Below are 26,241 nucleotides of genomic sequence, written 5' to 3' on the forward strand. Positions count from 1 at the left end.
TTTTGCACATGAGGTTTATTATTTCCCTTGCTCCCTCTTGGCTTTTGGCCAAAATGAATATTCCTCATCTACCAGCTCCTAGGGGAAGAAGAATTAGTTGCAAAAAAGGTAGAGAGAATGAGAAACAATGTTCTGGAAACCTTGAAACAATTTATTGAGTTGCTTTATACAAGATTAACAATTTCCACACCACCCCCCACACCAACAAAGTCGCGCTGCACAAAAGCCACAGCTCCTCTCACACCTCAGGAGCAGCTGGCCGCACCGAGGGCAGCCCCGCAGCCCCCGGCCCCGGAGCCCGCTCTGCCTGCCGGTCTGCCCGGCCATGGCTGTGAAAGTCATTCACTCTTTCATTACCACAAATAAAGCATAAACAAGAAAAAGAAATCTCATAAACTCCCCATCAAAGAAACGTTTCCCTGAGGCAAGAGGCATCACTAGATTCCTAAAAATGAGGGTACTCTGCTCCAGCTGCACACTCAATGGTACATGGGGAGGAGGGAGCGCTGCAGGGAAGGGACCTCGGGTGTTCTCGGGTGGAGAAGCCTGGAGAGTTCCCACTGCTCAGTGTTCACGGGCGGCCTCTGCACGGCTCTGAGCTCAGCAATACAAATCTCTTCTTTGGCTCTTTTGCTACTACCTAAGACTATTCTGTAAACAAACTGGAAACCCAAGTTGCAAAAAATAGATATAATGAAGGGAAGGAATCCACTCTAGCCTGATGTGAAACACATGTTGGTTCTTACGTTATTTAAAAAAAAAAAAAAGGGGGGGGGGGGACCAAACAGCAGAAGCCTAGCCGGACGGCTGACAGAGGTGTTGCTCCGCTGGCAACCAGGCAAAGCTCTGCATGAACTGGGAGTTACTGAGCACTGTACCCTGGAAGGCAGGAACCAAGAGCGCAGCCTGTGTCTCCACACAGGCACACATTCTGAGGAGGCGGAGAACTCTCGTGTTTGCAATCACTTAGCCGAAGCAGTCAGTTCAGACACCCTCGTGGCACATACTTCACAGGACAGGCAAATGCCCTCCCCATCCTTGTGAAGCAGCCATGGGCCGAGTGCGCTCCGGGTCGCGGTCCTAGTCTGTCTCTGACGCGCTCGCCAAGCTCATGGGGGCACCACCCTTAGGTCAACGCACAGCCCTGCTGCCAGGAGCGCTCCAGGACGGCGAGGCCTGTTTCTACATGGCAGACGCTTCACAAAGGTCTGTTCCTGCAGCTCTGCCTGAGAACGGTTTCTAAATAAAACAAACTGGAATGTCTTGAGACTTGGAACCCCTCATATCCTTGGCCCTCCAAGAGATGAAGGGCTTTGGAGCTCTGCAGTCCACCTGTATGAACTTGGAAAAAACAAAATGGGGGCCCTGGCTGTATTGGGACCTGGGATTTGGGGGCCCAGATGACCTTCAAGTCAGGACGGCACAGATTATGATGTGCAACTGTAAAAAACTCAAACTGGCTATGTCTTAAATACAGACATATCTTAAAAAAGTCTTCATCTGAGATCCACTCAGAGGGCTGAATGGACGTGTGTCTAATTCTGCTCCACCAAAAAGGCACTGGAATTATGTCTTACTATAATACGACATGCGCAAAGCAGTCCCATTCTATCCAATGCGTTAATGGTAATGACGAAATCTGGACCAAAATAAGTGTCTTTAAAAATCCTGTCACAACTGTTGAATCTACAAAGGTCTTTTCTCTGAAAGAGCTTCATTGTCATGTTCAGCAGAGAAGCTGGCCCCCACCATGATGAGCACACGTTAGATGTTCTGAGTATTTTTCTAAAAAAAACAAGGTAAGTCTCCCAGCTGTATATGAGCTGGGGTTTTTGTCCTGTTGAGCACACAGCCTGAGGATGGGATGGACATCATGACCACTCAAGGATCCTGCTGTCGCCAGGAGTCCTGGAGCCCAAGGGCACCAGGAGCTACTCTGGCCAAATGCCAGGGGTCAGGCGGATTTAAAGCGTGTGTGCCAACTGCTCCGCCCTGACACCAGAGCATCGTACATGACCCAGCACACGCCCTAGCCCAGAGCTGCCCCTCCAACGATTGTCCACGACAGAGCCACGGAGCCACAGAGCCCAGAGCACCAGGCCAGTCAGTGCCTCCGGAGAAGCCCAGGGCTGCTCCCCTAACAGAAGGCACATCACAGTGCCAAGAGACGCTCCACTTAGCACTCACACCTTCTCCAGAAGAAAACCAATTGGCAGAACGAGCATAGTGATTATCCAGTTTCTGAGACCTACTTGTTCAGCTTCCGCCCAGACATAAGTGAGCTGGGCCTCTCTTCTGAAGACGTCATAATTTCCGTGGTACACCGGGCCCCTTTCCATGAAGCTGAGAAGCGTCTGGAAAAGAGTAAGCAAAAGACACAAGTCTTTCAGGATCTCTGATTCCCTTAAAAGGGTGGCAAGAACAAAACCTCAAGGAGCTCACTCAGATAGCAAAAGCCCCCGAATGTTGTGTGTTCTAAGGCTTCAATGAGCCCAAAATCCCACGGCAGAGATAGAGGGCACAGTTACTTGCAGCCGCTCCAGTGTGCACGGCACCCTGAGCTCTGTGCCAGAGCCGCTTGCATTCCCAGCCACCACCACCCCCTGGCACGCGGGACTCTGCCCAAGCAGCAAGGAGCGCTCTCACCAGTAAACCCCTCAGGCCCTACAAAGACAAGTTCAAAGGCGCTAGCATTCTGAGTCTGCATGAGAAAGAAAGCAAAGCAGACACGGTCACACAGCTGGAATAAGCAGGCAGCTTTTCATTTACAACCACTCAGTATAATCCTCCAACGTGAAGAAGGGCTAAAAGAGACAGAGATGGTCTAAGAAAGTGCTTTCCTTTGGCTGTTGAAAATGCCACAGGCCAACAGTCATGTTTCCAATGGCTCTTCAATTATTTTGTTTGTTTGAAAGTGTGACATGCCCGAAATCAAGCAGAGGCAGTGCCTGCCATCTTTCGAACCACACACTCTCACCCAGGTGGCTCTGTGACCCACCCCCACATTATCCTCTTAGCTACTACAGCAGCCAGCCACCAGTTTGCGGAGTTAAGTCCACTGAGCTACAGCTTCTCTGGAGGAAAATTGAGTCACTGTTCATACAGGCTTAGCATCTTGGTTCCTTCCTCTAAAGAAGCAAAATTTTCATCTTGACAATTGTCGATCCATTCTTATGCCCAGACAGCCTCTGGCGTTCGCCAGGAATGCATCAGCCTCGGGACACAGGGGCCAGAGACCCACAGCAAATCTGGAGACAGACACAGACTTGGGAGTTGTCGGCCACAGGCATGTCTAGCCAGGCAAGCTCCCTGTCTCCCTCCCAGCCCAGCACCTGTGCACCAGGGCTACCCAGGCTCAGCTTCCTGAAGAACGGCTGTGCCGGGACTGACGCAGCCTCCCTGGTTCTCTCTGGAGCAGGTCTAGACTAGTAAGAAGAGCAGAAGGCCAGAACCAAGATCCCGGGAGGCTTCCCACCAGCATCCCATTAGGTATCTTGAAGAATCATGTTCCAGGGGCGCCTGGGTGGCTCAGTGGGTTGGGGCCTCTGCCTTCAGCTTGGGTCATGATCCCAGAATCCTGGGATCGAGCCCCACATTGGGCTTTCTGCTCGGCGGGGAGCCTGCTTCCTCCTCTCTCTCTGCCTGCCTCTCTGCCTACTTGTGATCTCCGTCAGATGAATAAATAAAATCTTAAAAAAAAAAAAAAAAAGAAAAGAAAAGAATCATGTTCCAGCACAGGGCAAGGCCCATCACTTACTGTGAAGGTGCCAGCTGGGACATCTGTGCTGCCTTCTCATAGCAATACCCTACCCCTTTCTGAAATCTACTGATCTACAGAGATGAGAAGCAGGAAAAAGAATGCTGTCCCGGGTCCTGCTGTGTTCCCTAACATCTGCCTTCACCCTGAACTTAACTGGAAGATCCTCCTCTCTGGCACATATGGTAGCATCACAGGTTAGGGTCCCTCCTAAGACCTAGCCCTTGTCACCTTGCTGCTGTTTGGGCTCTCCCTTTTACTTAAAGTTTAGCTGGCAGCACATGAAAGGTGCAGCAGTTTAAATGTAAAGGCCTTTCTGTGCCCCAATTAGCCCTTGGATATTAGCACTGATATGAGTACCTACTTTAGCTAAGGGATTCCCCTGCCTTGAACACAGGACATTGCAACCCCCCCTGTGATCACAGCGGGTAAGGGGGACCCAGTAGCAGTTTGAAGTGGGGAACGAGAGGAAATTTCAAAGTGGAAGCCTAAGTCAGTGAGCACCCAAAGAGCCACAGTCTTGAAGGACAAACCAGGACAACACAGTAACAACAAGCTGAAGACACTGAACTCCCTGGCAGCAGATAAGGCATCTAAAGGTGGGGAGCACAATGGTGTATGGGATGCATGGCACTCTGATCACCTGGCAATTACCTGGCAGACTCTGCGGGATGTGGGTAGACACGGCAGCGTGTGGGAGAGGCGCTGCACGGGGTGGGCTGGAGTGCAAGCCAGCCAGGAGACCTGAGAGAAAACAGGAGGGGAGAAAAGAACAAAACACACACATTGAAGACAGGAACAGAAAAGCTGCTTCGGTGGTCGAGAGCCCAGACAACCTCCTGGACCAGTTCTGGGGAGGGGGTGCTCGGCATGGTTCCCAGGAACGCTGCCCATGGTCGCACACCAGACAAACACAGGAACCCAGCACATGACAACAGAACTCATCAGTTCATCACAGCACAGGCACTGGGGAACCTTCTGTCCCTCCAGCATGAGGAGAGAGGAAAGCAGCACTTACTATGGTTGAGGCCGTGGTGGAATGTCCCAGGGGCAGGACCCGTGACGATGGCATCCTTGGAAACCCCTGCTTTGGCAGAGGACTCGGCGCTGAAGGAGAGCACGTGGAGGGGAAACTGGGAGATGATCCCCAGGGAGTTGGAGTTCATGGCTCCGGGCAGTTTCGGGCTGCCAGACTTGTAGGATGCAGACAGCAGATTTAAGGGCGAGGAACTGGCCAGCAGCACAGCCCCACTCGTTCCTTTCTGGGGAGGAAACACGGCATGGTCAGAAGGCCAGCTCTGTCTGCAGCTCACTCACAGACCAAGGCTGGTAATGGACGTGCAGGGTGGGGACCCACCCACAGACCACCCCTTATGAAGGTGCCCTGTGCTCTGCTGCCCCAGAGGAAAGGAAGAGAACAGTCTCTGAACTGGTGTGGAATGGCTCCTAGGACAGTGTTCACTTGAAAAGTTGGGTATTAAGTATGCCTCCTTTGTGCAAGGAAGAAAGGGTATCTTCTGTAGACATCAACAGACGTAAGCATATACAAACACTGGTGTGTCCACACTTATATACATAAAGTATACACATATATTGGGGCACCTGGGTGTCTCAGTGAGTTAAAGCCTCTGCCTTCGGCTCAGGTCATGATCCCAGGGTCCTGGGATTGAGCCCCACTTCGGGCTCTGCTCAGGAGGGAGCCTGCTTCCCCCCACCCCACCCGCCCCTCTTTCTGCCTGCCTCTCTGCCTACTTGTGATCTCTGTCAAATAAATAAAATCTTCAAAAAAACCAAACAAACCCATATACATATATATTTTCATGTATTGATCTTTGTTTTTAGAAAGAAACAGGAAAAACACGGACCTAAGAAATACAGTTACCTCGCAGGGGAGGTAGGACAAGACAGAGGCAGTTAACAACTTGCCTCAAACCTTTCTACAGTTTTGTTTTTAAACCACATAACCTTTTTATATATTGGAAAAATGAAAACATTTTGACTGAAGTTTAAATTTCATTTTGAATGAAAACATATATTGGAAAATGAAAACATGCTCTCTCCCAGGTCCCACCCTGCATCCAAACTTCTTGTAATTACACACAGGCAACCCTCATTAACCACTGCATTCTGTCAAAATGCCTTTGTCTGACCTGCAGAGTCCTTTAAAATCCAACCAAAAGAATCACTTTTCCTGGGGCTTGAACATCTCCACAAAGCTGATGACCTGAGAGGTGACAGCATTTTCATTTAGTTGTTTGGAGAGATGGACAAGTAGGAGGCCATGAAAAATGAAAGGAATTATATGGCTTGTTCTATACTACCCACGATCACAGCATCCCTGCAAACCAGTCCTTTCCCTTTGCTCATTCTCAGGAGAAGTTTCAGGCTCTCCTGGGATTCCTACACCAGAAAAAGAAAAGGAAAGACCTGAAAACAGGAAGCCCAGTCCTCCTTCCAATCTTCCGGCTCACTGTTCCTACCTGACCTTCAGTGTCAGATCTCACTCTCCGAGCAGGGCAAGGCAAGCGGCCCTGTCCACAAGACCCACGAGGGGCGGGCTGCTGTGCCAGGACACTCACTGGCAAGGAGGTAGACGATGTCACGCTGCTAACCGCGCTGGATTTTAGGGAGGAAGTCAGTAGCTTTGCCACTCCCTGGGTCCCACCACTGGAGTCTCCATTTGGACCACCTGGAGGGGCCACCAGGGTCAGCTTCTGGGAAACAGGTGGTTTTTTCACTGCAGAGCCTGGGACAGGTCTGCTGGCAGACTGTCCTGTAGAGGGAGGCTGTACACCGGGGAGCAGGTTCCCGGAAGTAGAACTCTGGACTGATGTTCCTCCAGAGGAAGAGCTGCCGGAAGAAACCCCATGTTTAGAGACAGAGCTGGCAAAGGGACTATTCTTGTAAGATGGCCCTGAAGAGCCGGCTGAGTGCTGTTTTGCTGGATGGCTCAGGGCGGTAGAAGACGAGGCTGGGGTCTTATGAGAGTTGCTGCTGGAGGCTGGTGTGCCTCCTGAAGAGGATGGCGTGGAGGGATGGAAGCTCTGGCCTTTGGTTGCTGTCTTCACAAGCTGGAGGAGGGAACGATGGCACTGGGGGGATGAAGGCTTTGGGCCCTGAAGCTTATTGATGAAAGGAGCTGGAGGGGTGAAGCTCTTCTGCTGTTGCGTGCCTGCATGAAAAACTTTGACCTGGGGGCCAGGCACAGGAGGTGCCGCTTGGGGTGCGTGAGATGTCCGCGGCAAGCTGTGGTGCTTTGCTTTGGACTGGTGCACTTCTGACAGGCTCTTGCTGAGCGTAGCCTGACAGGGCAGCTCTTTGTAGCCAGAGCTCTCTGGTTTTTTCTCCTGAGAGGACTGCCCCAGTGCCAAAGCCTGTTCAGCCAGAAAATTGAGTGGAGACTGCAGAGAACTAGAGGCTGGCGGGGCAGAAGGGCCGGGCTTCGCAAAGTTCCTCTTCTCTTCCGAACACACAACGCCCAGCATCTTCTCCGCGGGTGCTTTTGAGGACGCCGGCAGTGGGAACTCAGAGCTCCCACCTGCTCTGCTGCTCAGCCCGGCCAGTTCCTTAGACACCACCTCCAAGGAGGAGGCCGAATTACGGACCAAGTCTCCATCCAATGAGTCCTCCAGGTTGATAGGAGCAGGATTAGCAAGACTGCCAGACGCCTGGGTTGGGTGCTCCCTGTTTGCAGCCCCACTGCTCAGGCCTCCCGTATGTTCTGAAGGCAAAGCCAGGGGGCCGCCCGTCTGGCCTGGTGGGATGGAAACCTTTTTATCAGGCTTAGTAGATGATTCCTAAAGGAAAGGAGAAATCCTGATGTTTAGAAATGTCCAAAGGTGCCAACACTGGTCCTGTGGTGAGAACACAAATGTGAGATCACCACAAGGCCAAAAGAACCAGACCTTCCTGCATAATCACAAAACAAGACAGGAAGAGAACGGTTGCCATGCCTGCTTGGACTTAAAAGTGCTTATCTCCTTCACCCCCTCTGGCTTCAGGCTGGCTGGCTGGGGCGGGGCTTACCCAGCATGCCTTCTTGCTAGGTACCCATCCACCCACAGAGAAACTCTTCTTGGTTTCTGAAAAAGTGTAAGACTCGAGCAAGGAAATGTTCCCCTACTGGCCTCACAGTGTCTCAGGGTACTCCCAGCCACAATCAGAAAATGATGCATGGCACGAGAACTGCCTTAGCTTTCTTTTCCTCCTTGGTTTTCTCCAGCATGTCTCCTCAGCTGGGTGCAAAGGAAAAGTCCCATCATGGGAGTGGGAACAGGGTCTATCTCATCACTCACACCCCAGGTGCTTCCAATTTTAGTTTATACGCTGCCGATCACTCACATCCCAGGTGCTTAATGCAGTTCATTTGAGACCCTGTAGGACCTCAACAGATACTGTAAAATACAGAATTTACACAGCTTATTCTCATGGACTATTTACTTACAGTTAAGGGCACTGTAAAGCCTCATGAGCTGTTAAAATTTTTGGTAAAACAGCAATTTTTACTACACTGAAAGGCTTCTGTAATGCCCAAGATGGTTTTTAGTTCCATCTCCTGCCAGGCAAACACAACAAAGCACCTGTCCCTTCTGGTGCAGCTCCAGGCAAACCCGCACCCGGCGAGCGGGCCCGCACCCGGCGAGCGGGCCCGCACCCGGCGAGCGGGCCCGCACCCGGCGAGCAGTGTTCTTCCACGGAAAGAGGACCACCACATTGTCAGACCTTCACGCCAGCAGGGGCTCTTCACTCCTCAGAGGGCTGTTCGGCAGACCTCATTTAAATCCAACCACTGCGGCCGCTGCCACCGCCACCGCCACCACCACCCCAGGAACGGACCAGGAGAGTACTGTATCCTAGAACTAAGGCTGGAAGGTACTAAGTGGCCCAGCTCAGGTCTGTGCCCTGCCAACCTCAGGCCCCCGCAGTGGGCCAGGATGCCTCTTGGATAGTCTCAAAAGTGCCATCCAGAAGGACTGTCCCCCAGTCCAGCAAAGTGCAATCAGTGGCTCTAGTTTCATACTCAGAGGTTTCATATACACGGCTGGAGAGGAAGGAGACCAGCACGTGATCTGACTGCCGACTCACCTTCATCTTGATTTTAGAAGAGGCCATTACTTTCTTCTTGGCCCTGTTCAAGGGAATGAACACAGAAAAAGTTTAGAAATCCACAGAGGAGGTCCAAGTAACAGTCACTCAGAGAAGAGAAAATACTGAGACACTCACAGGATTGATGTCAAGTGCCCGTGGCCTCGTCTGCTCTCCTTAAACAGAGTCCTGAAACAGAGAACACTAGGCAGTCTGTGCAAACCTCCTGAAGGCAGGCACTCTGTTTCTAGAGCTTTCCTGCCATCCCTAGTACTCAATGGCTGTAAGACCTTAAATGTCAGTGACCTGGTGAGTTTAATTCCTAGTGAGAGAATCTAAAGTGGCTGCACTGACCACGTGGAAGCAAACAGTCTAGGAGTGACCCCAAAAAGCTATGGCTCTGCCCCAAAATTTCTCATAGTGATTTTGCCCCCAAAGGCGGGAGTGCTTTCCTTATTGTTGATTCTCATTCCTTCCAAGAGTTAAATGTGGAATAACCACAGCATGTCTTTTTCCACAGAAACAACAGAATTTTGTGTCCCTCTCTGCACAGTTTCAGATGTTCAATCTGTAAAGAAAAGGGCAAATACACCTAGAGAAGGAACAGAGATGCAGAAAGGCTCCATGATTTGGATTCTGGGAAGATGGTGGAGTAGGAAGCAGCAGGAATGGTCTACCCATTTGGACAACAAGTGCACTAAAAGAATCTAAAACAACAATTTTGGGGGTGTCTGGCAGCTTGGTTGAGTGTCCATCTCTTGATTTTGGTTCAGACTCAAAGCAGAGTCTGCTTGAGATGGTCTCTCCCCCTCTCTCCCTCACACGCTTGAGCTTTCCCTCTCTCTAATAAAAAAGTAAATCGTAAAACTAAATAACTACTTTGGAATTCTAGACTGTGCTGAAGCCTTACAACTTACAGGGGAAGGCCTGGAAGGTAAACGGTCATCAGTTTCAGCTCTTAGCACAGTTGCAGCCTTCTGTCCCCAGCCCCAAGGCTGACAGCCATACATGTGTCCCCAAAGCAGCTTACAAGAACTAGGGTGGGCAAAAATGCACTGTCCTTCCAAGTCGCAGGAATCTCTGCTCTGACTGTTGCTTTTCATCACAGAGATGCAGACAAAGAGGTGGGCTCCTACTGCTGTCCACCCTCCCACCCCCCCACACCACCCCCTGTGGCAAATCCCTGCCCCTCTGGCTGAGGTGACTTCCAGGGGATTTGAAAAACTGGTCCCCTTTCCCCCTCCTTCATTGTTCACTTTCCCACTTTCCCGAGACAGATATTAAAAAACACAACATTCAAAACAACTGCATAGATGGGGAAAAATGAGAAAGTGACTACACAAGCTTAAGGAATGGCTGAGACAAGACCTGGGAAGAAAACATCAAGTAAATATAAAGTTTACACTGCAAGCTGCTCCCAGGCCCAGAGACAACCCACAACCTTCTCAAAAACAAAAATATATAGAATGGGGGCCATAATTAATCATACTGTATTGTGTGTTTGAAAGTTGTTGAGTCAGTCTTTTTTTTTATTTTTTAAGATTTATTTGAGGGGCGCCTGGGTGGCTCAGTGGGTTAAAGCCTCTGCCTTCGGCTGAGGTCATGATCCCGGGGTCCTGGGATTGAGCCCCACATCGGGCTCTCTGCTTAGCAGGGAGCCTGCTTCCCCCGCACTCTCTGCCTGGCCCTCTGCCTACTTGTGATCTCTGTCAAATACATAAATAAAAATAAAATTGTAAAAAAAAAAGATTTTACTTATTTGAGAGAGAGAAATCATGAGCATCAGGGGGAGAAAGAGAAGCAGACTCCCTGTTAAGCAAGGAGCCTGATACAGGACTCGATCTCAGGACCTTGGGATCATGACCAGAACTGAAGGCAAACACTTAACTAACTGAGCCACCCAGGTGTCCTTTTTTATAAAGTAGGTTCCAACATGGGGCTTGAACTCATGACCCTGAGATCAAGACCTGAACTGAGATCTAGAGTCTGACACTTAACTGACTGAGACACGAAGGCACCCCTAAGAGAGTTAATCTTAAAAGTTCTTGTCAGGGCACATGGGTGGCCTGTGCCACCCAAAACAGGAAAGAAGTGACCCTTCAAGGGGGAAAAATAAAACAACCCAGAAACTCTCCCTGAAAAAGACCTAATGGCCAATACACTAGACAAAGACTTTAAAAAAACAATGATCTTACAGATGCTCAAAGAACTACAGGAAGATGTGGAGAAAGTAAAAAAAGAGTATGTGAACAAAATGGAACTAGCAATAAAGAGCCGGAAAACCTATAAAGAAATTAAGAAGAAATTCTAGAGCTTTAAAGTACAATAACTGAAATGAAAACTTTCCTGGAGATATTCAACCACAGATGTGAACAGAGAATAGTGGAAATCACCATGTCTAAGGAACAGAGAGAAAAAAGACTGAAGAAAAGCGAATACAGTGGAGGAACATGTGGGACTCCACCTGCTGCAGAAGTCCCAGAAGGAGAAGAGAGGGGAGAAAGGGCAGAGACAACAGTGGAAGAAGCACCGGCTAAAACCCCCCAATGCAAAGGATGAATATAAACATCCGAAATGCTCAATGAACTCCAAGATGTACCTCACACAGAGAAACCCTCTAATCAGACTTTTAAAACACAAAGACAGAATCTTGAAAGCCCCAAGAGAGAAGTAAATCATCACATAAAATTATCAACAGATTTCTCATTAGAAATGTTGGAGGCCAAAAGATAGCGGGCTAATATGTCCAAAGTGCTAAAAGAAAAGGTCCAACAAGAATCCTATATCCAGCAAAACCTTCCTTCAAAAGTGGGAGATACATGAAGATATTCCCGGATGGACAAGGGCTGAAGGACATCATCACCACTGGACTGCCCTGCAGGGAATGCTCAAGGGCACCCTGTGGGGTCACATAAAAGGATACCAGACTGTACTTCAGAGCCATGTGAAGAAATAAGGATCTCAAACAGTAAATACGGGGTGCCTGGGTAGCTCAGTTGGTTAAGCGATTGACTTGGTTTCAGCTCAGGTTGTGATCTCAGGGTCATGAGATCAAACCCAGCATCAGGTTCCAGACTCAGTGCAGAATCTCCTTGAAATTCTCTCTGGCCCTCTCTCTCCCTCTGCCCCTCCCCCTGCACAGGTGCATGCTTGTTCTCTCTCTCAAATAAAAAACTTGAGCTCTTGGGAGCCTGGGTGGCTCTATGGGTAAGCCTCTGCCTTCGGCTCAGGTCGTGATCTCAGGGTCCTGGGATCGAGTCCCACATCGGGCTCTCTGCTCAGCGGGGAGCCTGCTTCTCCCCCTTTTCTCTCTGTCTGCCTCTCTGCCTACTTGTGAGCTCTGTCAAATAAATAAATAAATTCTTAAAAAAAAATTTGAGGGATGCCTGGGTGGCTCAGTGGGTTAAAGCCTCTGCCTTCGGCTCAGGTCATGATCCCAGGATCCTGGTATAGAGCCCCGCATCAGGCTCTCTGCTCCGCAGGGAGCCTGCTTCCCTCTCTCTGCCTGCCTCTCTGCCTACTTGTGATCTCTGTCTGTCAAATAAATAAATAAAATCTTTAAAAAAAATTAAAAATAAATAAATCTCACACCAACAACCTAACTCTACAACTTAAGGAACAAAAAGATTAAATTAAACCTAAAGCAAGCAGAAGGAAGAAAATATAGACGAGAGCATAGGTAAGTAAAACAGAAAATCAATAGAGAAAAATCAGTAAGAGCAAAAGCTGGTTCTTTGAAAACATCAACACAATTGGCAAACCCTTCCTTAGCTAGACCAACTAAGAAATGTTCAAGAGAATGGGCACCTGGGTGGCTCAGTGGGTTAAGCCTCTGCCTTCAGCTCAGGTCATGATCCCAGGGTTCTGGGATCGAGCCCCGCATCAGGCTCTCTGTTCAGCAGGGAGCCTGCTTCCCCCTCTCTCTCTGCTTGCCTCTCTGCCTACTTGTGATCCCTCTTTCTTTGTCAAATAAAATAAAGTCTTAACAAGAAAATCTCCTAACAAAGGCCTGGACCTGAAACCTTCATGGGTGGATTCAACCAAGTATGTAAAGAACTACTACCAATCCTTCTCAAACTTTTCCAAAAAACTGAAGAGGAAATACTTTCAAATTCATTCTGTGGAGCTGGCATTACCCTGATACCAAAGCCAGGCAAAGACACACAAGAAAATTACAGACCAATATCCTGTATTAACACCAGTGCAAAACTCCCAATGAACTACTAGCAAACAGGGTTCAGAAGCATATTAAAAACATTATACGTATGCTCGCTTCGGCAGCACATACACTAAAAACATTATACATCATGACCAATTGAGTTTTTTTTTTTTATTTTAAAGATTTTGTTTACTTGAGAGAGAGAGAGAGAAATCAAGAACAGCGGGGAGAGGTAGAGGGAGAAGCAGACTCCTTGCTGAGCAAGGAGCCCAGTGGAAGATCCCAGGACCCTGGGATCATGACCTGAGCCAAAGGCAGAAGCTTACCTGACTGAGCCACATGGGAACCCAAGACCAAGTGAAATTTATGCCTGAAATATAAGGGTGATTCAATATATGAAAAGTGACCAATGCAGTATGCCACATCAACAGAATGAAGGGAAAAAAACCTCACACGATCATTTCAGTTGATGTAGGAAAGGCAAAGGACAAAATTCCACACCCTCTCATGATAAAAAACTCAACAAGCTAGGAATAGGAATACCTCCACAGAGTAAAAGCCAAATGAGAACCACTCCCCCCTCCAGTGAACATCATAATGGTGAAAGGCTAAAATCATTTCCTCTAAGATCAGGAACAAGGTAAGAATGCTGGCTTTCACCACTTCTATTCAACATAGTACTATGAGTTCTAACCATAGCAGTTAGACAAGAAAGAGAAACAAAAAGCATCCAAATTGAAAGAAGTAAGGTGAGCCCTGTTTGCAGATAGGATTTTTTATTTGGAAGACTCTAAAGATTCCAAAAAATTTTAGAATGAATTCTGCAAAGCAGCAAGACACAAAAGCAACACACACAAAAATCAGTTGTAGGGGCGCCTGGGTGGCTCAGGGGGTTGGGGCCTCTGCCTTTGGCCCAGGTCATGATCCCGGGACCCTGGGATCGAGCCTCGCATCGGACTCTCTGCTCAGTGCAGAGCCTGCTTTTCTCTCTCTCTCTCTGCCTGCCTCTCTGCCTACTTGTGTTCTCTGTCAAATAAATAAATAAAATCTTTAAAAAAATAAAAAACAGTTGTATTTCTGTACATAAAAAAAATGAACAATCTAAAAGGAAATTACAAAAATAATTCTATTCACAACAGCATCAAAAGAAAAAAACAAAACAGAAAAATTTAGGAATTAACCTCACCAAAGGATGTAAGAGACTTGTACAGTGAAAATGACAAAACATTACTGAAAGAAAGTTAAATATATAAATAGAAACACATTCCATCACGGACTAGACAACTTATTATTACTGAATTGTAATCTCAGGACTACCCAAAGTCGTCTACAGATGCAATGCAATCCCTATCAAAATCCTAATGCATTATTCGCAGAAATAGAAAAACACATCCCAAAATTCAATATGGATTTTCAAGGGACCCTGAATAGCCAAAATAATCTTAAAAAAGAATAAAGTTGGGGCGCCTGGGTGGCTTGGTTGGTTAAGTGCCTGCCTTCAACTCAGGTCATGATCCCAGGGTCCCGGGATGGAGTCCCACATTGGGCTCCCAGCTCCGCAGGGAGTCTGCTGCTCCCTCTGAAGTTCTACCCTTTCAGGCTCTCTCTTACTTGCTCTCTCAAATAAATAAACAAAATCTTAAAAAAAAAAAAAAAAAAGAGAGAAGAAGAAGAAAGTTGGAGAATTACACTTCCTGATTTACTACCAAGCCACAGTAATCCAAACAGTGCATTATTGGTATAAAGGCAGACACAAATACCAACGGAAAAGGACAGAGAGCCCAGAAATAAAACCCTCACATATGTGGTCAAATGATTTTTTTTTTTTTAAAGATTTAATTTATTTGACAGACCGAGATCACAAGTAGGCAGAGAGGCTGGCAGAGAGAGGAAGGGAAGCAGGCTCCCTGCTGAGCAGAGAGCCAGATGCGGGGCTTGATCCCAGGACCCTGAGACCATGACCTGAGCCGAAGACAGAGGCTTAACCCACTGAGCCACCCAGGTGCCCCGGTCAAATGATTTTTGACAAAGATGTGAAGACCAATGAAGGAAGGACAGTCTTATCAACAGATGGTGCTGGGAAAACCGGATGCCACATCCAAAAAAAATGAAGTTGGACCCTTAACACCATATACAAAAATTAGCTCAGCTTCATGACATTGGATCTGACAATTAGAACTTAGATAGGACACCAAAGGTACAGACAACAAAAAGTAGACAAATTGGACTTCATTAAATTTAGAAATTTTGTGCACCAAAAGATATTATCCACTGAGTAAAAAGGCAACTCACAAAATGGTAGAAAATATTTGGAAATCACATCTGTCAAGGATATTAGAGATTAATATCCAGAATACAGTAAGAACTCCTGAAACTCAACAATGCAACAAATAACCCAATTAAAAAATAGGGGTAGGACTTTTTTTTTTTTTTTTTTTTTGGTGTAGGACTTTATATAAATGGCCCATTAGTACATGAAAAGTTGCTCAACAACACTGATCACTAGGAAAATTCAAATCAAATCTATAGGGAGATACCACCTCAGGTATCAGTGGCTACCGTCAAAAACCCAGGAAACGGCGAGTTCTGGTGAGGATGTGGACAAAATGGAACCCTTATGCAGTGTTGGTAAAAATGTGAAATGACAGAGCCACATGGAAAACACCAATGGTTCCTCAAGAAATTAAACATACAATTATCATACAATCCAGCAATTCCACTGCCAGGCATACACACAAAACTGAAAGCAGGGTGTGAAAGAGGTATTTGTATAGCCAAGGCCATAACAGCATGATTCACAACAGCTAAAACAGGAAGCAACCCAAGTATCAATAAATGCACGGATAAGTAAAATGTGGTCTATACGTATGATGGAGTATTATTCTGACTTCAAAAGGAAGCAATTCTGTAATGTGGAATACAGACAAATCCTTGAGGATACTATCCTAAGTGAAAAAAGCCAGTTACACAAAGACAAATTCTATATGATTCCACTGCTGTGAGGTACTCCGAGGAGTCAAAATCATAGACAGGAAGTAGAACAGTGGTCACAGAATCGGGAAGGGGTGGGGAGATATGAAGTTATTGTTTAATGGGTATAGAGTTTCAGTTTTATAAGATGACAAGAGTTATAGAAATGGATGGTGATAGCTGCATAACAATGTAAATGTATTTAAAACCACTGAACCATGCACCTAAAAATGGTTAGGACAGTAAATTTTATGTAAGGTATATTTTCCCACAGTGGGCGGGGGTCGGGGGGAGCACTAGCTCCAGCCACCTTTCCTGCCTTCGGATGGCAACTATGGTCCATTCACCTGAGAAGCTACGTAACTCCAATAAGCAGTCAGCCCTGCTACTCACAAATGAGACTTCTGTTCAGAACGGGACGAGGTTTCCAATACGAATCTATCTCTCAACTTCTACGAGAAGCCATCACCTCAAAACAGGTAAGAGCAGACTGAAGTGAGAAAAGCGCGCCCCAACTTGGAGCTGAAGTGGGACTAAGAACGACAAAGACAAAACCCCGCAGGTAACTTCCCTCTTCAAGGGAAGAGTAAGAGCACAGCAACCGGCACACACTCCGGCTACTCAAGCGAGATGGGGATTGAGTCAGCCAGAGGGTGAGTCCCCGAGGGCAGGGACCCTGTTGGCTGGCACGACAGAAGCACTCCGGTATCTCTTTACTGCAAGAACGCTCCACTGCCTCACCACACCGACCACACTGGCTGCTCGTGGCCCTCACCTGGCCTGCATCCAGCCTTTGGGCCACAAAGGTTTGACCTCAGCATCCAGAAAGGCCTTCACATAGTCCTCCCAAGACTGGGTCTTGTTGTTCCTCTCCAGATCGTAGCTCTCCAGTTTTATCTTCACCACGTGACAGAGCAGCTCCCTGAGAGGTAGAAAGAAGTCAAAAACTTCAAACTACCCCAAATGCTTCTTTCAAGGTTTCAATCATGTGCTTTCAGCAGCCCTGATTAAAGTAAATGATTCTAACCTTCATTAGAAACACAGGAACATGCTCAGACACTGGCCCCACAAACCCTCCAATGAGGCAAGGTCCCAGTTTGGGCACACCTGATTTCATCATTCCACTGGAACTTCTTCCGGGGTCCCATTATCCTCCGGCCCCCCTTTTCCTCATCTTCTTCCTCATCAGAGCACATCCGCTCCCTCTGCTCCTTGTCCTTCTCCTCTTCCAGCATCCTATAGTGTAAATGGGACCAATGGGAACCTAAGGTCACTGCCATGGAAGAACTACTTCCTCCCAGACCCACCATCTCCCCCCTGCCCACACCCTGCCCCAGGCTTCCAAGACAAGGGGAAAATGCTGCAGAAGAGCCAAGAGTCTCATTCACAAATGTAATCATGGGGGAGAAAAGAAAGAAAGAAAGAAAGAGAGGAGGCAAGAGGATGATGTCATGTGAGTGCCATGAGACACACTTACTTAGCGACCTTGGCTTGTGTGTGTGCCTGGCATTCATCCTGGTACTTGGCCATCTGCTCTGGCATTGCCCTTCCAATGGCTTCCTTAAGCTTCTGGAGAGGCTCCTTCAGACGCCCTCCCTGCAGAGAGGAGGACATTTTATAAGACTGGTTTACGCATCACTTCTTATACTGAGGATACACTACTGGAATAACTGCATGAAGGCAGGACAACAGCAGATGTGGCATCTGTGAAGACTCAGTCACCCTCTCTGCTGGGCCCTGAAGCCAAGGGACTCCACTCCACAGTTACCCACCTGTTCATAGAGGTGAAGTTTCCGAGCACGTTTGACCAGGGTGTCCTTGCTGCAGGGCAGGAATGAAGCAAGGTAGGCATACACCCCAGAACGGATTTGGCTACTCAGCTCCCGAGTTTGCACCTCTATGCTGAAGAACAGAACAGAGTCATCAAGAGCCCGCAGCTCACTGGAGCTCCTCGCATCATGAGGTCACCCTACTGCAGAGAGGGGGAGCCAACAACAGATCAAACCTTACGCTCTCGGTCACACAATGTAACTGAGTGACCAGTGCAAAAGATCCCCAGGAGTCACCAAATCACAAGTCCCACACCTGACGAACTTGGCTAGGTACAGAGGGCCAAGGCCCTCAGGTCAAAGACAAGACCATCTCAAAGGCAGTCAGGAAAACAGAAACTGAGAGAACAAGCTCTGAAGTACTAAATTTCACAAACAAAAAGAACACAAGAGCTTTCAAAATGAAAGTGATTGGGTTACTTGCTGTAGACAGGAAATACTTTCCAAAAGTGTTTCCTTTTTTCCCCAGTATTATCCCTAATAAGGTCAGGAAAATCCTCACCCCTCCAGTGTCCCCATCCAAATAAGCAGAAAAAGTATTTGTCTTCAATCCTTTGAGCTCTTTGTATTTGGCATGCCCCAGCAGGCTACTGTTGACACAAACCTCTCATGTGTGCTGACCCTCAGGTGTTCCCTACAGCCCAGGCTTCCTGACCCAGGAGGCCAATCCCCATCCTGGTCATTTGCTAGAACATTCCCAAGCCTTAACAACTGTTCTTACATGTGCAAAATCCTCAGTTGTTGAGCAAGAAGCTTCCTCTGCTAAATAATGCAGTGCAGAGAGAGAAGCCAGCAGAGCTGGAAGGCCGGATACCAAGAACTCGGTTTGGATTTCTATGTGCAGGGTTTTTTTTGCTTTTTAATATAATTCATACATGTGCAACATCTCAGAGACTCAGGCACCTGGGAGAAGTGCCAAGGGATGATATTTACATAGCCAGGCCTTGGGAGAAAAGACAGCGAGAGGAGAATGATCCTGGGAGAGCAGGCTCCTGTGGCTACACCAAGTTATCTCTTATTTTTCTGGATTCTCAAAGACAGTCAAAGCAACACTTCTCTCTCTCATCTCATACTTGCCAGGAAATCCTCTTGCAACTGGCCATGAATATTAAACAAGTGTTCTAATAATACCTGTTGCCTAAGGTCAGTAAGGTCTATCATTTCTTGGAGATAAATATTTGGTGCACCCAACCCCCTTTTAAAAAAAGAATAAACAATAAAACCCATTTTTTCCCCCTCTCATAAGTGGTTATCGTTAATGTACTTCAATCAGTGCTCATCTCCCCTAGCCTGCTCAAGCCAGGCATGGTAAGAGCAGATGCCCGGAAACAAAAGATACTCACTCTAAGAGGGTGCCATTAACATCTTGGGTGAAGAACTTCTGTCTGCTCTCTCCTTCAGCAGCTCTGGCAGCCTGGTTCACAGCAGACAGTAACATCCGTTAGTGCACTTTCGCCACACGACCACACATGCCCGCAGGCACAAGACCAGTCAGTCCCTACAGAACACCTGCCAATTTGATAAAATCCTCACTACTCAGTCCTAATCCCAGATTAAGTTTACCTATGATGGCTATATACTCCACAATTGGTATATCCAGCTTTTTCAAATGCTTTTTTCCAAAGCATCTATGCAAAAGCATCTATGAACTGTCCATTCTTCCCAGGACTTGAAAAGACAGCCACATAAAAGAACATGTACAGAGCCAAAGCAATCATGATGCATTGGATTCGACCAGCTAGTTAACCCCAGTGACTGGCAGTCTTGTCGCCTCAACTGTGAGTTGCTATTTCCATACGTCTACAGTATAAAAACAATTACGAACCTCCACAAAACCACAAAATCCAAAGACCTTTATTCCCCTCACCCCTAAATAATAATAAAGTGCTACTTTAGCATTTAAGGACATTGTAATTCTTGGGAAATTCACAATCTAGTTACAGTGTATCACAAACTCTATTACCCAGACCATCTGAACTACTAACACACCTTCCTACCTATTGATACAAGTAGCAGAGCAGGCTACTATACAGTCTTTTGCTTCCCATGAGAACACAGTTAGCACCCTGGATGGCAGCCAGGACAGGCAGTCAGGGCACTGAGTGCAGAAGTCAGGAAAGCAATCCTGGCAGAAGTCTGAACCACTGGTTCTCATACTCAGCTGCATATTGGAATTACCTGGTGGCTTTCCCCACCCTAGACCAACCACATCAGAATCTCTGGGGATGAGGCCCAGGCATCTGCTTCTTCAAAAGGAGCCCCGTAACTCTAACATGCAGAGGGGACTGAGAACTGCTGATCTAACCCAAGAGTTGCTGGTCCAAAGGCATTAGGCAAAAATAAAGTATCTAAAATCAGGATTGATATAGAATAATGACCACAAACCAGGGCAATAAGAGGATTGTCTAAAACAATCCTGATCAACCCCTCCAGGCACTGAGAACCAACCTCCACCTTCCTATCACCCCATCTGCCTTCCCTCTGTGTCTTCTTCCTACCTCTGCTCCCTGTCTTCTCCATTAAAACTCCTTAGAGATGGAGCCCAAAGGTCTACCAAAACTACCTTCTCCTAATATCTTCTTCACAGCTTTGAAGTAACACAATGCATGCAGATCTCTCAAATCTAAATCTCTAGCCCTATACCCTTTCCTCTAAGCTCTGGATTAGAATTTCCAATGACTTCTGTGAATCGATGATCCTCTGGTATAGACACTCACCCAAAACCAAACCCACTAGCTTCTGCTCCTCCTTCTGTGTTTCCTACTTCTAATAATGATACTCCATCCTCCTGAAATCCTTCCACTCCCCTCTTTAAAACCCTCAGGTAGCTCTCTCCAAACCCAGCATCAAATCCAAACTCCTTTATGTGCCATTTATGACTTTCCAGGACCTGGCCCCAGCCAGCCACTCCAGCGGGTTCCCATTCCATCCAACTTAACAACTCCTTGTCCATCCTTAGCTCTATGTCCTGGCTCCCTATAAGACCATCTCACCACTGGCCCTGGCCAAGTCTGTTGCCTCCAGTCTGATTCATATATATCTTCAGGTGCTTCTGTCTTACCTCCTCAAAGCTGGCTGTTCACCTGACCATCTGCTTGGCCACCCAAACATCACAGAGCTTACCTCATTCTGCTCTGTCCTACAGCCAGGTGTTCACACATCTACTGGTCCACTTACAGAACAAGCTCACGGAGAACATGAATGAATCTTACTTGTCAATATATTTCCCACAGCTGCCTATCACATAACAGAGTTTAGTAAATGTTGCCTGAGTGAACGCATGAAGGAAAAACAGGTATTATTTAAAGAATGCAACCAGAGGAACCAGAGGAGACGCAAAACTCAAGCTTCTGCAGACCCTGGAGGGAGGGAGGGAAGTACAAAGGCCCAGGATGAAAAAGGGTGAAATGGCTGGATGGAAATGAAATAAAGGGTGTGACTTTTAATCCATTCATTCCCCTGCCAATTTCTTACAGTCTCAGAAGGATTCAGAATTCTCGGCACTTCTAATATACGGAGAGTGATTTTAGTTTGAGAGAGAATAAATCTGGGTCATTCTCTTACTTAAGCTTACACAATGCTAGCTACAAGATCCAGAAGCACTTCCATATTAATTCAATCTAATTACTTTAACATGTATTTCAAATGCCCCACTGTTTGTAAGACCTATCAACAAGCCTGGGTTTCCATTTGAATTTTATTTTTAGATATCAGCCAGTTCCTCCAATGTGTCAGAGGTTTTCTGGCAATAAACTTCTTAAGAAGATTTTTTTCTGATGCCTTTTGAATTGTGTAGACAATTATCTCTGAGGTTCTGGTTTTATACGGAGATAATTAGTCACGTGCTATATATTTATTTTTTTTAAAGTATTTTGAGAGACAGAGAGGGAGAGAGACAGAGAGGGAAAGAGACAGAGAGCACGTGAGCAGGGAGGGAGAAGGGCAGATGCAGAGGGAAAGAAGCAGACTCCCAGCTGAGCGTGGAGCCTGATGAGGGGCTCAATCTCACAACCCTGAGATCAGGACCTGAGCCAAAACCAAGAGTCGGACACAACCGACTAGCCACGCAGGTGCCCCTCAAGTGTTCTGTTTTTAAAATAAATCTAATTAAAAGAACAGATTTTTATCTGACAGTCTTCCGGAAATAAGTGAGGCTCCTCAACCCTAAGAAGAGACACCCTTGCTTATGGAGTTGTACAGGTTGGTCAATCCTAAATTAGGAAATGAAGTTAAACCAAACAGCCCAATCATGCTGATTTATAATAACTCCAACAGCCCTTTAATGAGCTGTTTTAATTAGAAGAAAAGCCACTTGCAGCCTCTTAGCACCTAAATCAGAATCTTATATACTGTACCTGTTTTTGCTGGTATGATTTTCTTTTTAGAAAAGATCAAACAAGTTAGTTGTTTTGTTTTGGTTTTTTTCTACCTTTTTCTCCTTGGATTCAGGTCTCCCTGGATTTGTGATGTAGGAGTTCTAAGTCTATAGGAGGGTAAGCTGTGAGCAGGTAGATTAGAGGGGTGGGCGGCATGGGGTTTCTGTTTCTTTTCTTTCCTCAGCGTTGTTCCCATTTTATGCTTGAGTCAATAGACCTGGATCATCTGTATGGACCAGGCTGACTAGCTGCCAAACTACATCAAGACAAGTACTCTGGGGTGGGTGGGTGGGGAGAAGGGGGACACGACACTTCTGACCTTTCTAACAAAGAAGACAAAAGGCACAATCAAAGCATATTAAGTGCAGACAGGGTAAGGCCATCAAATCAAATCACTGGATTTCTTGGGGCCCATAAAAATGCACAATACAAGGGAATAGGAAATGAAAAACAGGCTAACATAAGAAAACAGTGACCATTGCTTGGGCATCCACCAGGGCAGCCTTCTTAGGGTTCCTATTTAACATATTTAAGTTTTCAAATAGATTTTGTTCAAAGTTTTAGGCATCATGTCTAGTTAGAAGGTAAATTTAATTCTCGCTTCCCACAGCAAAGATGAATTCCTAAGGAACGGATACATACCAGATTAGAATCGGTTTATGAGACTGTGATAGATGGCAAAGAGGACCTCAGATCCCTTCCCTCCCAGTACATGCATTCTGCCGCGGGGAGGTGGCCTCTAATTTCCCAACCCTCCAACCTGGTTTGCTCCTGTGACTTGCTTTACCAACAGAGTGGGAGAAGGGATGCGAACACACACCTTCTATGGCTACATCTTACAGGCCTTGCAGCTTCCACCTTCATTCTCTTGAAATGTTGCCCTGAAACTGCCATACCCTGGAGAAACCCAGGATGAAAGATCAGAGGAGGGAAAGGCCAGCTGCTCTGGTCATCTTGGCCATCCCAGCCGTCCCAGCACCTGGCCAACTTGTCAGCTGAATGTAGCCACAAGAGTAAGCCAGGCAGGGCCAGAAGAGGAACTGCCCGGTCACCCAGAGTCAGGAGCAACGAACTATTCTTTGAAGCCCTAAGATTTGGGCAGTTTTCTAGACAACAGTAGAAACTGATGTATTTATTACCCAGGGCAAAAATTTTAAATGTAAACAATCTTATAAAAATAAAAGAGTATAAAAGATAGTAAGGGGAGTGAAAAATAAAGTGAGAAACACATAACACTACTAATGTTAGAGTTATTTACATCAAGTTTAATTTAAATTTTAAAAATGCAATGTCCAGTTCAAGATTGAGGACAGGGCTCCTTATTAAGGATCCAAATACCATGGGTGGCTTTTGGAATTGTATGCAGTTTTTGTGTACATAGGCTTTTTTCTACTGGGAAGAATAGCTTTCCCAGCAGATGCTCAGTGAGATCTGGGTTTAGAGCACTTGTGCACACATGCAGGAGGCTCCAAGTACCCAAGCAAAGGCCCTGGTGGTAACGGAGCACCTGAGCATCTTTGGAATGGCATTAAATAATTTTCTAAAAATAAGCCTTCTTTTCCATGCAACCATCAGAAGTGATGAGGGCTTTACAATAATATTTATTAAGTGAAGAAAGCAGGAAACAATTATTCACAACTATAATTACAACTGCATAAAAACATACACAGAAGCTAGAAAGGAATAAGCAAATTGAAAATAGTTTTCAGATTGGCAGAATGATACTTTCTACCCCATTTCCCAAAGTTTCTTAACACTGTTATAGTAGAAGGGCCAGGTGATGACTAAAGTATCAATTTCACATATGAACACTATATTTTCATTTCAGTATGTCAACTTGTCCTGGTCACCACCTTCCCACCAAAACCCAAGCCTACCTTATCTACGGGATCCAGAACCCTGTCTCCATTGTCCCAAGAGATAACCTGGCAATCGCTGAGGAAGGACAGCTTGCTCAGGGTCCATCCAGTGGACTCCAGAAAGCGAGGCTTTCTTGAATCACAACCCAATGCTGTTGCATGTTAAGCCACTCTGTTTCCATTGCACTGGTCCATCTTTCCCAAGAAACTGAAATAATGAGTCTAAGTTATCAGACTAGAATACTACCTACGGTGGGGATAGGGACAAATCCAAGAATGGTTTTGACTTTTCTCTCAAGAAATGACTGACTACTGCCACATATATCTCACTCAACTTGCTTAACAAGACTTTCAGAAGCTACAAAACAATTTGATTACAAACTGGAGGATTGAGAAGAACATTTTTAAACAAATTCTGAGAGCAAACACAGAACAGTATGCTCAAACATGCCAAGTTCAGATTCAACTACTTCCAACTTAATGTCCTATTAAGATATACTCTGAATCCCTGACACGGCACAATTCATTTAAGTCATCACATTCAAACAGAATACTGCACACAGGCTAACAAGGAAGCACAAGAAATCCAAGTAAGACATTTGCTTTACTTTGTATGTTGTGCTTAAATATTTTTTGGAAACAAGAAAATCATTTGTAGCACTGGTTAACATTTTACCCTTCCCTAAAACACAAGAGAGATTACGATTAACAGTGATTCTGAAATCCTGTGAGAATCACTGGCTTAAGATTTAAGCTACAGACTATGAATGCCGCAAGAGTTGCATTATAAGTCATGATGCCCAAGGTAAAACGTTCTTTTAATTAAAAGTCATCGTAACTAATGACCTATGCTTGGTTTATGGTTAGTAATACATTACCAAAGTGACAATTCTTAGCACTCTAGAAATCCATTCCCAATGGCCATCGGCTGCTATAGCCCTAAGACTATCACTGTTTTCAATGGTTCACGGACATTACTAAGGTTCAGCTCCTTTTATCTATCACGTGAACCTTAGGCATTCCTGTAATCACTACCTAATGGTGACGACAGGCAAGCCCAAGGAGCAACTGAAACCCAGTGGCAACTAAGCACATACTCTCTGTGGGTAACATTCATCTGCAAGCTTTTGTGAATTTTGAAAACATTCAAAAGATTACTAAAATGACCGATCTGTGCCTCAGCTGCCTGCTGCCAACATCAGCGTCAGTCTATTATTGCACCAAAGGAGAGATAACCGCAGGGAAGGAACTGATAGGCAGGAAATGGAAAGACAGAAATTCCCCCCAGAAGAAAGCAAATTTTCCAGCTCTGGAAGAACCACAAAAGGCCTAAAAGTGATGTCTGATGGGCAGAGCTTACGTGGGTTCCTCCCTTGGGAGGAGAAGAGAGCTTGGAAAAGCTTACACCAAAGCTGCCAATTCACTAAGGGCTGCTATGGGCAGGGAGCTTCATGTGGTGCAGAACCAGCGTCAATCTGCCCAAACCGCTTCCAGGAAAGCCCGGCCACTCTGTGTCACCATACCTGAGCCAGCTCCTTAACGCGCTTCTCCAGGGGTGCAGGCAGGCCTTCAGGGAGGGAAGAGGGCTGCCTGAATTCCTGGTCCAGTCCCACCCCAAGGGAATCGCTCTCATCATCCATATCACGGAAAGGGCTTCCTTCTGGAGACTCACTGAGCAGCTGCTCCAAGTCCAAATCAGTCAGCGAGTCCATGGCAGTGGCTGCCTGGAGCAAGTCGTTGTCAGAAGTGGAGCCAAAGAGCGAGAGCAAGGGGTCAGAGGTGCCCTCCAATTCCCGCAGGCCCTGAGCTTCTGCCGACGAGACCGCTACAGGCTTATGGTCTTCGTCCCTCTTTCTCTGAGCCTCTTTCTCCTTCTGAAATTTCTTTAGCATCTCTTTCACACTCAAAGCCCCAGAATATTTCTTTTTCTTCTTCTCCTTACTGGCATTGAGGGCTGTGAAGCTGCAAGCAAGGAGGAAATTGGTTACAAGAGTTGCAGTACAGCTCTGAAGGGAAATTCATGAGAGACTGCCCCTGCTCCCAGCGCAACTGTCTCCAGGAACCTCAGTCACAAGGCCACCCTGTTACTCCTCCTCCCTCCTCTTGGCATATGAAGCTCCTTCTTGCTGGGACCAAAGCTTGAGATTTAATACAGGTTAGCAAAACAGTGTCACAGACTGCTAAATATCCGATGTGTTTTTAAAAA

General features: G+C 46.5%; 1 protein-coding gene across 4 annotated transcripts in view; it reads right to left on the bottom strand.

Moving 5' to 3' along the window:
- Positions 1 to 130: 130 nt before the first annotated feature.
- UBN1 (ubinuclein 1) overlaps positions 131 to 26,241 on the bottom strand; it is a 37,432-nt gene continuing 11,321 nt past the window's right edge. For 2 of the 4 annotated variants that reach the window (XM_082713076.1, XM_082713079.1), the window contains exons 7-18: positions 25,559 to 25,997; positions 19,144 to 19,214; positions 17,744 to 17,873; positions 17,449 to 17,567; positions 17,079 to 17,207; positions 16,747 to 16,893; positions 8,981 to 9,031; positions 8,843 to 8,885; positions 6,238 to 7,554; positions 4,776 to 5,019; positions 4,412 to 4,501; positions 131 to 2,354 (exon numbers count right to left, since the gene is read on the bottom strand). In XM_082713076.1, the coding sequence (XP_082569202.1) occupies positions 2,305 to 2,354; positions 4,412 to 4,501; positions 4,776 to 5,019; positions 6,238 to 7,554; positions 8,843 to 8,885; positions 8,981 to 9,031; positions 16,747 to 16,893; positions 17,079 to 17,207; positions 17,449 to 17,567; positions 17,744 to 17,873; positions 19,144 to 19,214; positions 25,559 to 25,997 (2,830 nt within the window). In that variant the 3' untranslated portion in view covers positions 131 to 2,304. The remainder of the gene's footprint in view (positions 2,355 to 4,411; positions 4,502 to 4,775; positions 5,020 to 6,237; positions 7,555 to 8,842; positions 8,886 to 8,980; positions 9,032 to 16,746; positions 16,894 to 17,078; positions 17,208 to 17,448; positions 17,568 to 17,743; positions 17,874 to 19,143; positions 19,215 to 25,558; positions 25,998 to 26,241) is intronic. The other 2 variants (XM_082713078.1, XM_082713077.1) reach the window with 2 other exon arrangements.

Source organism: Mustela nivalis (assembly GCF_964662115.1).
Source record: "Mustela nivalis genome assembly, chromosome: 19".
NCBI lineage: Eukaryota > Metazoa > Chordata > Mammalia > Carnivora > Mustelidae > Mustela > Mustela nivalis.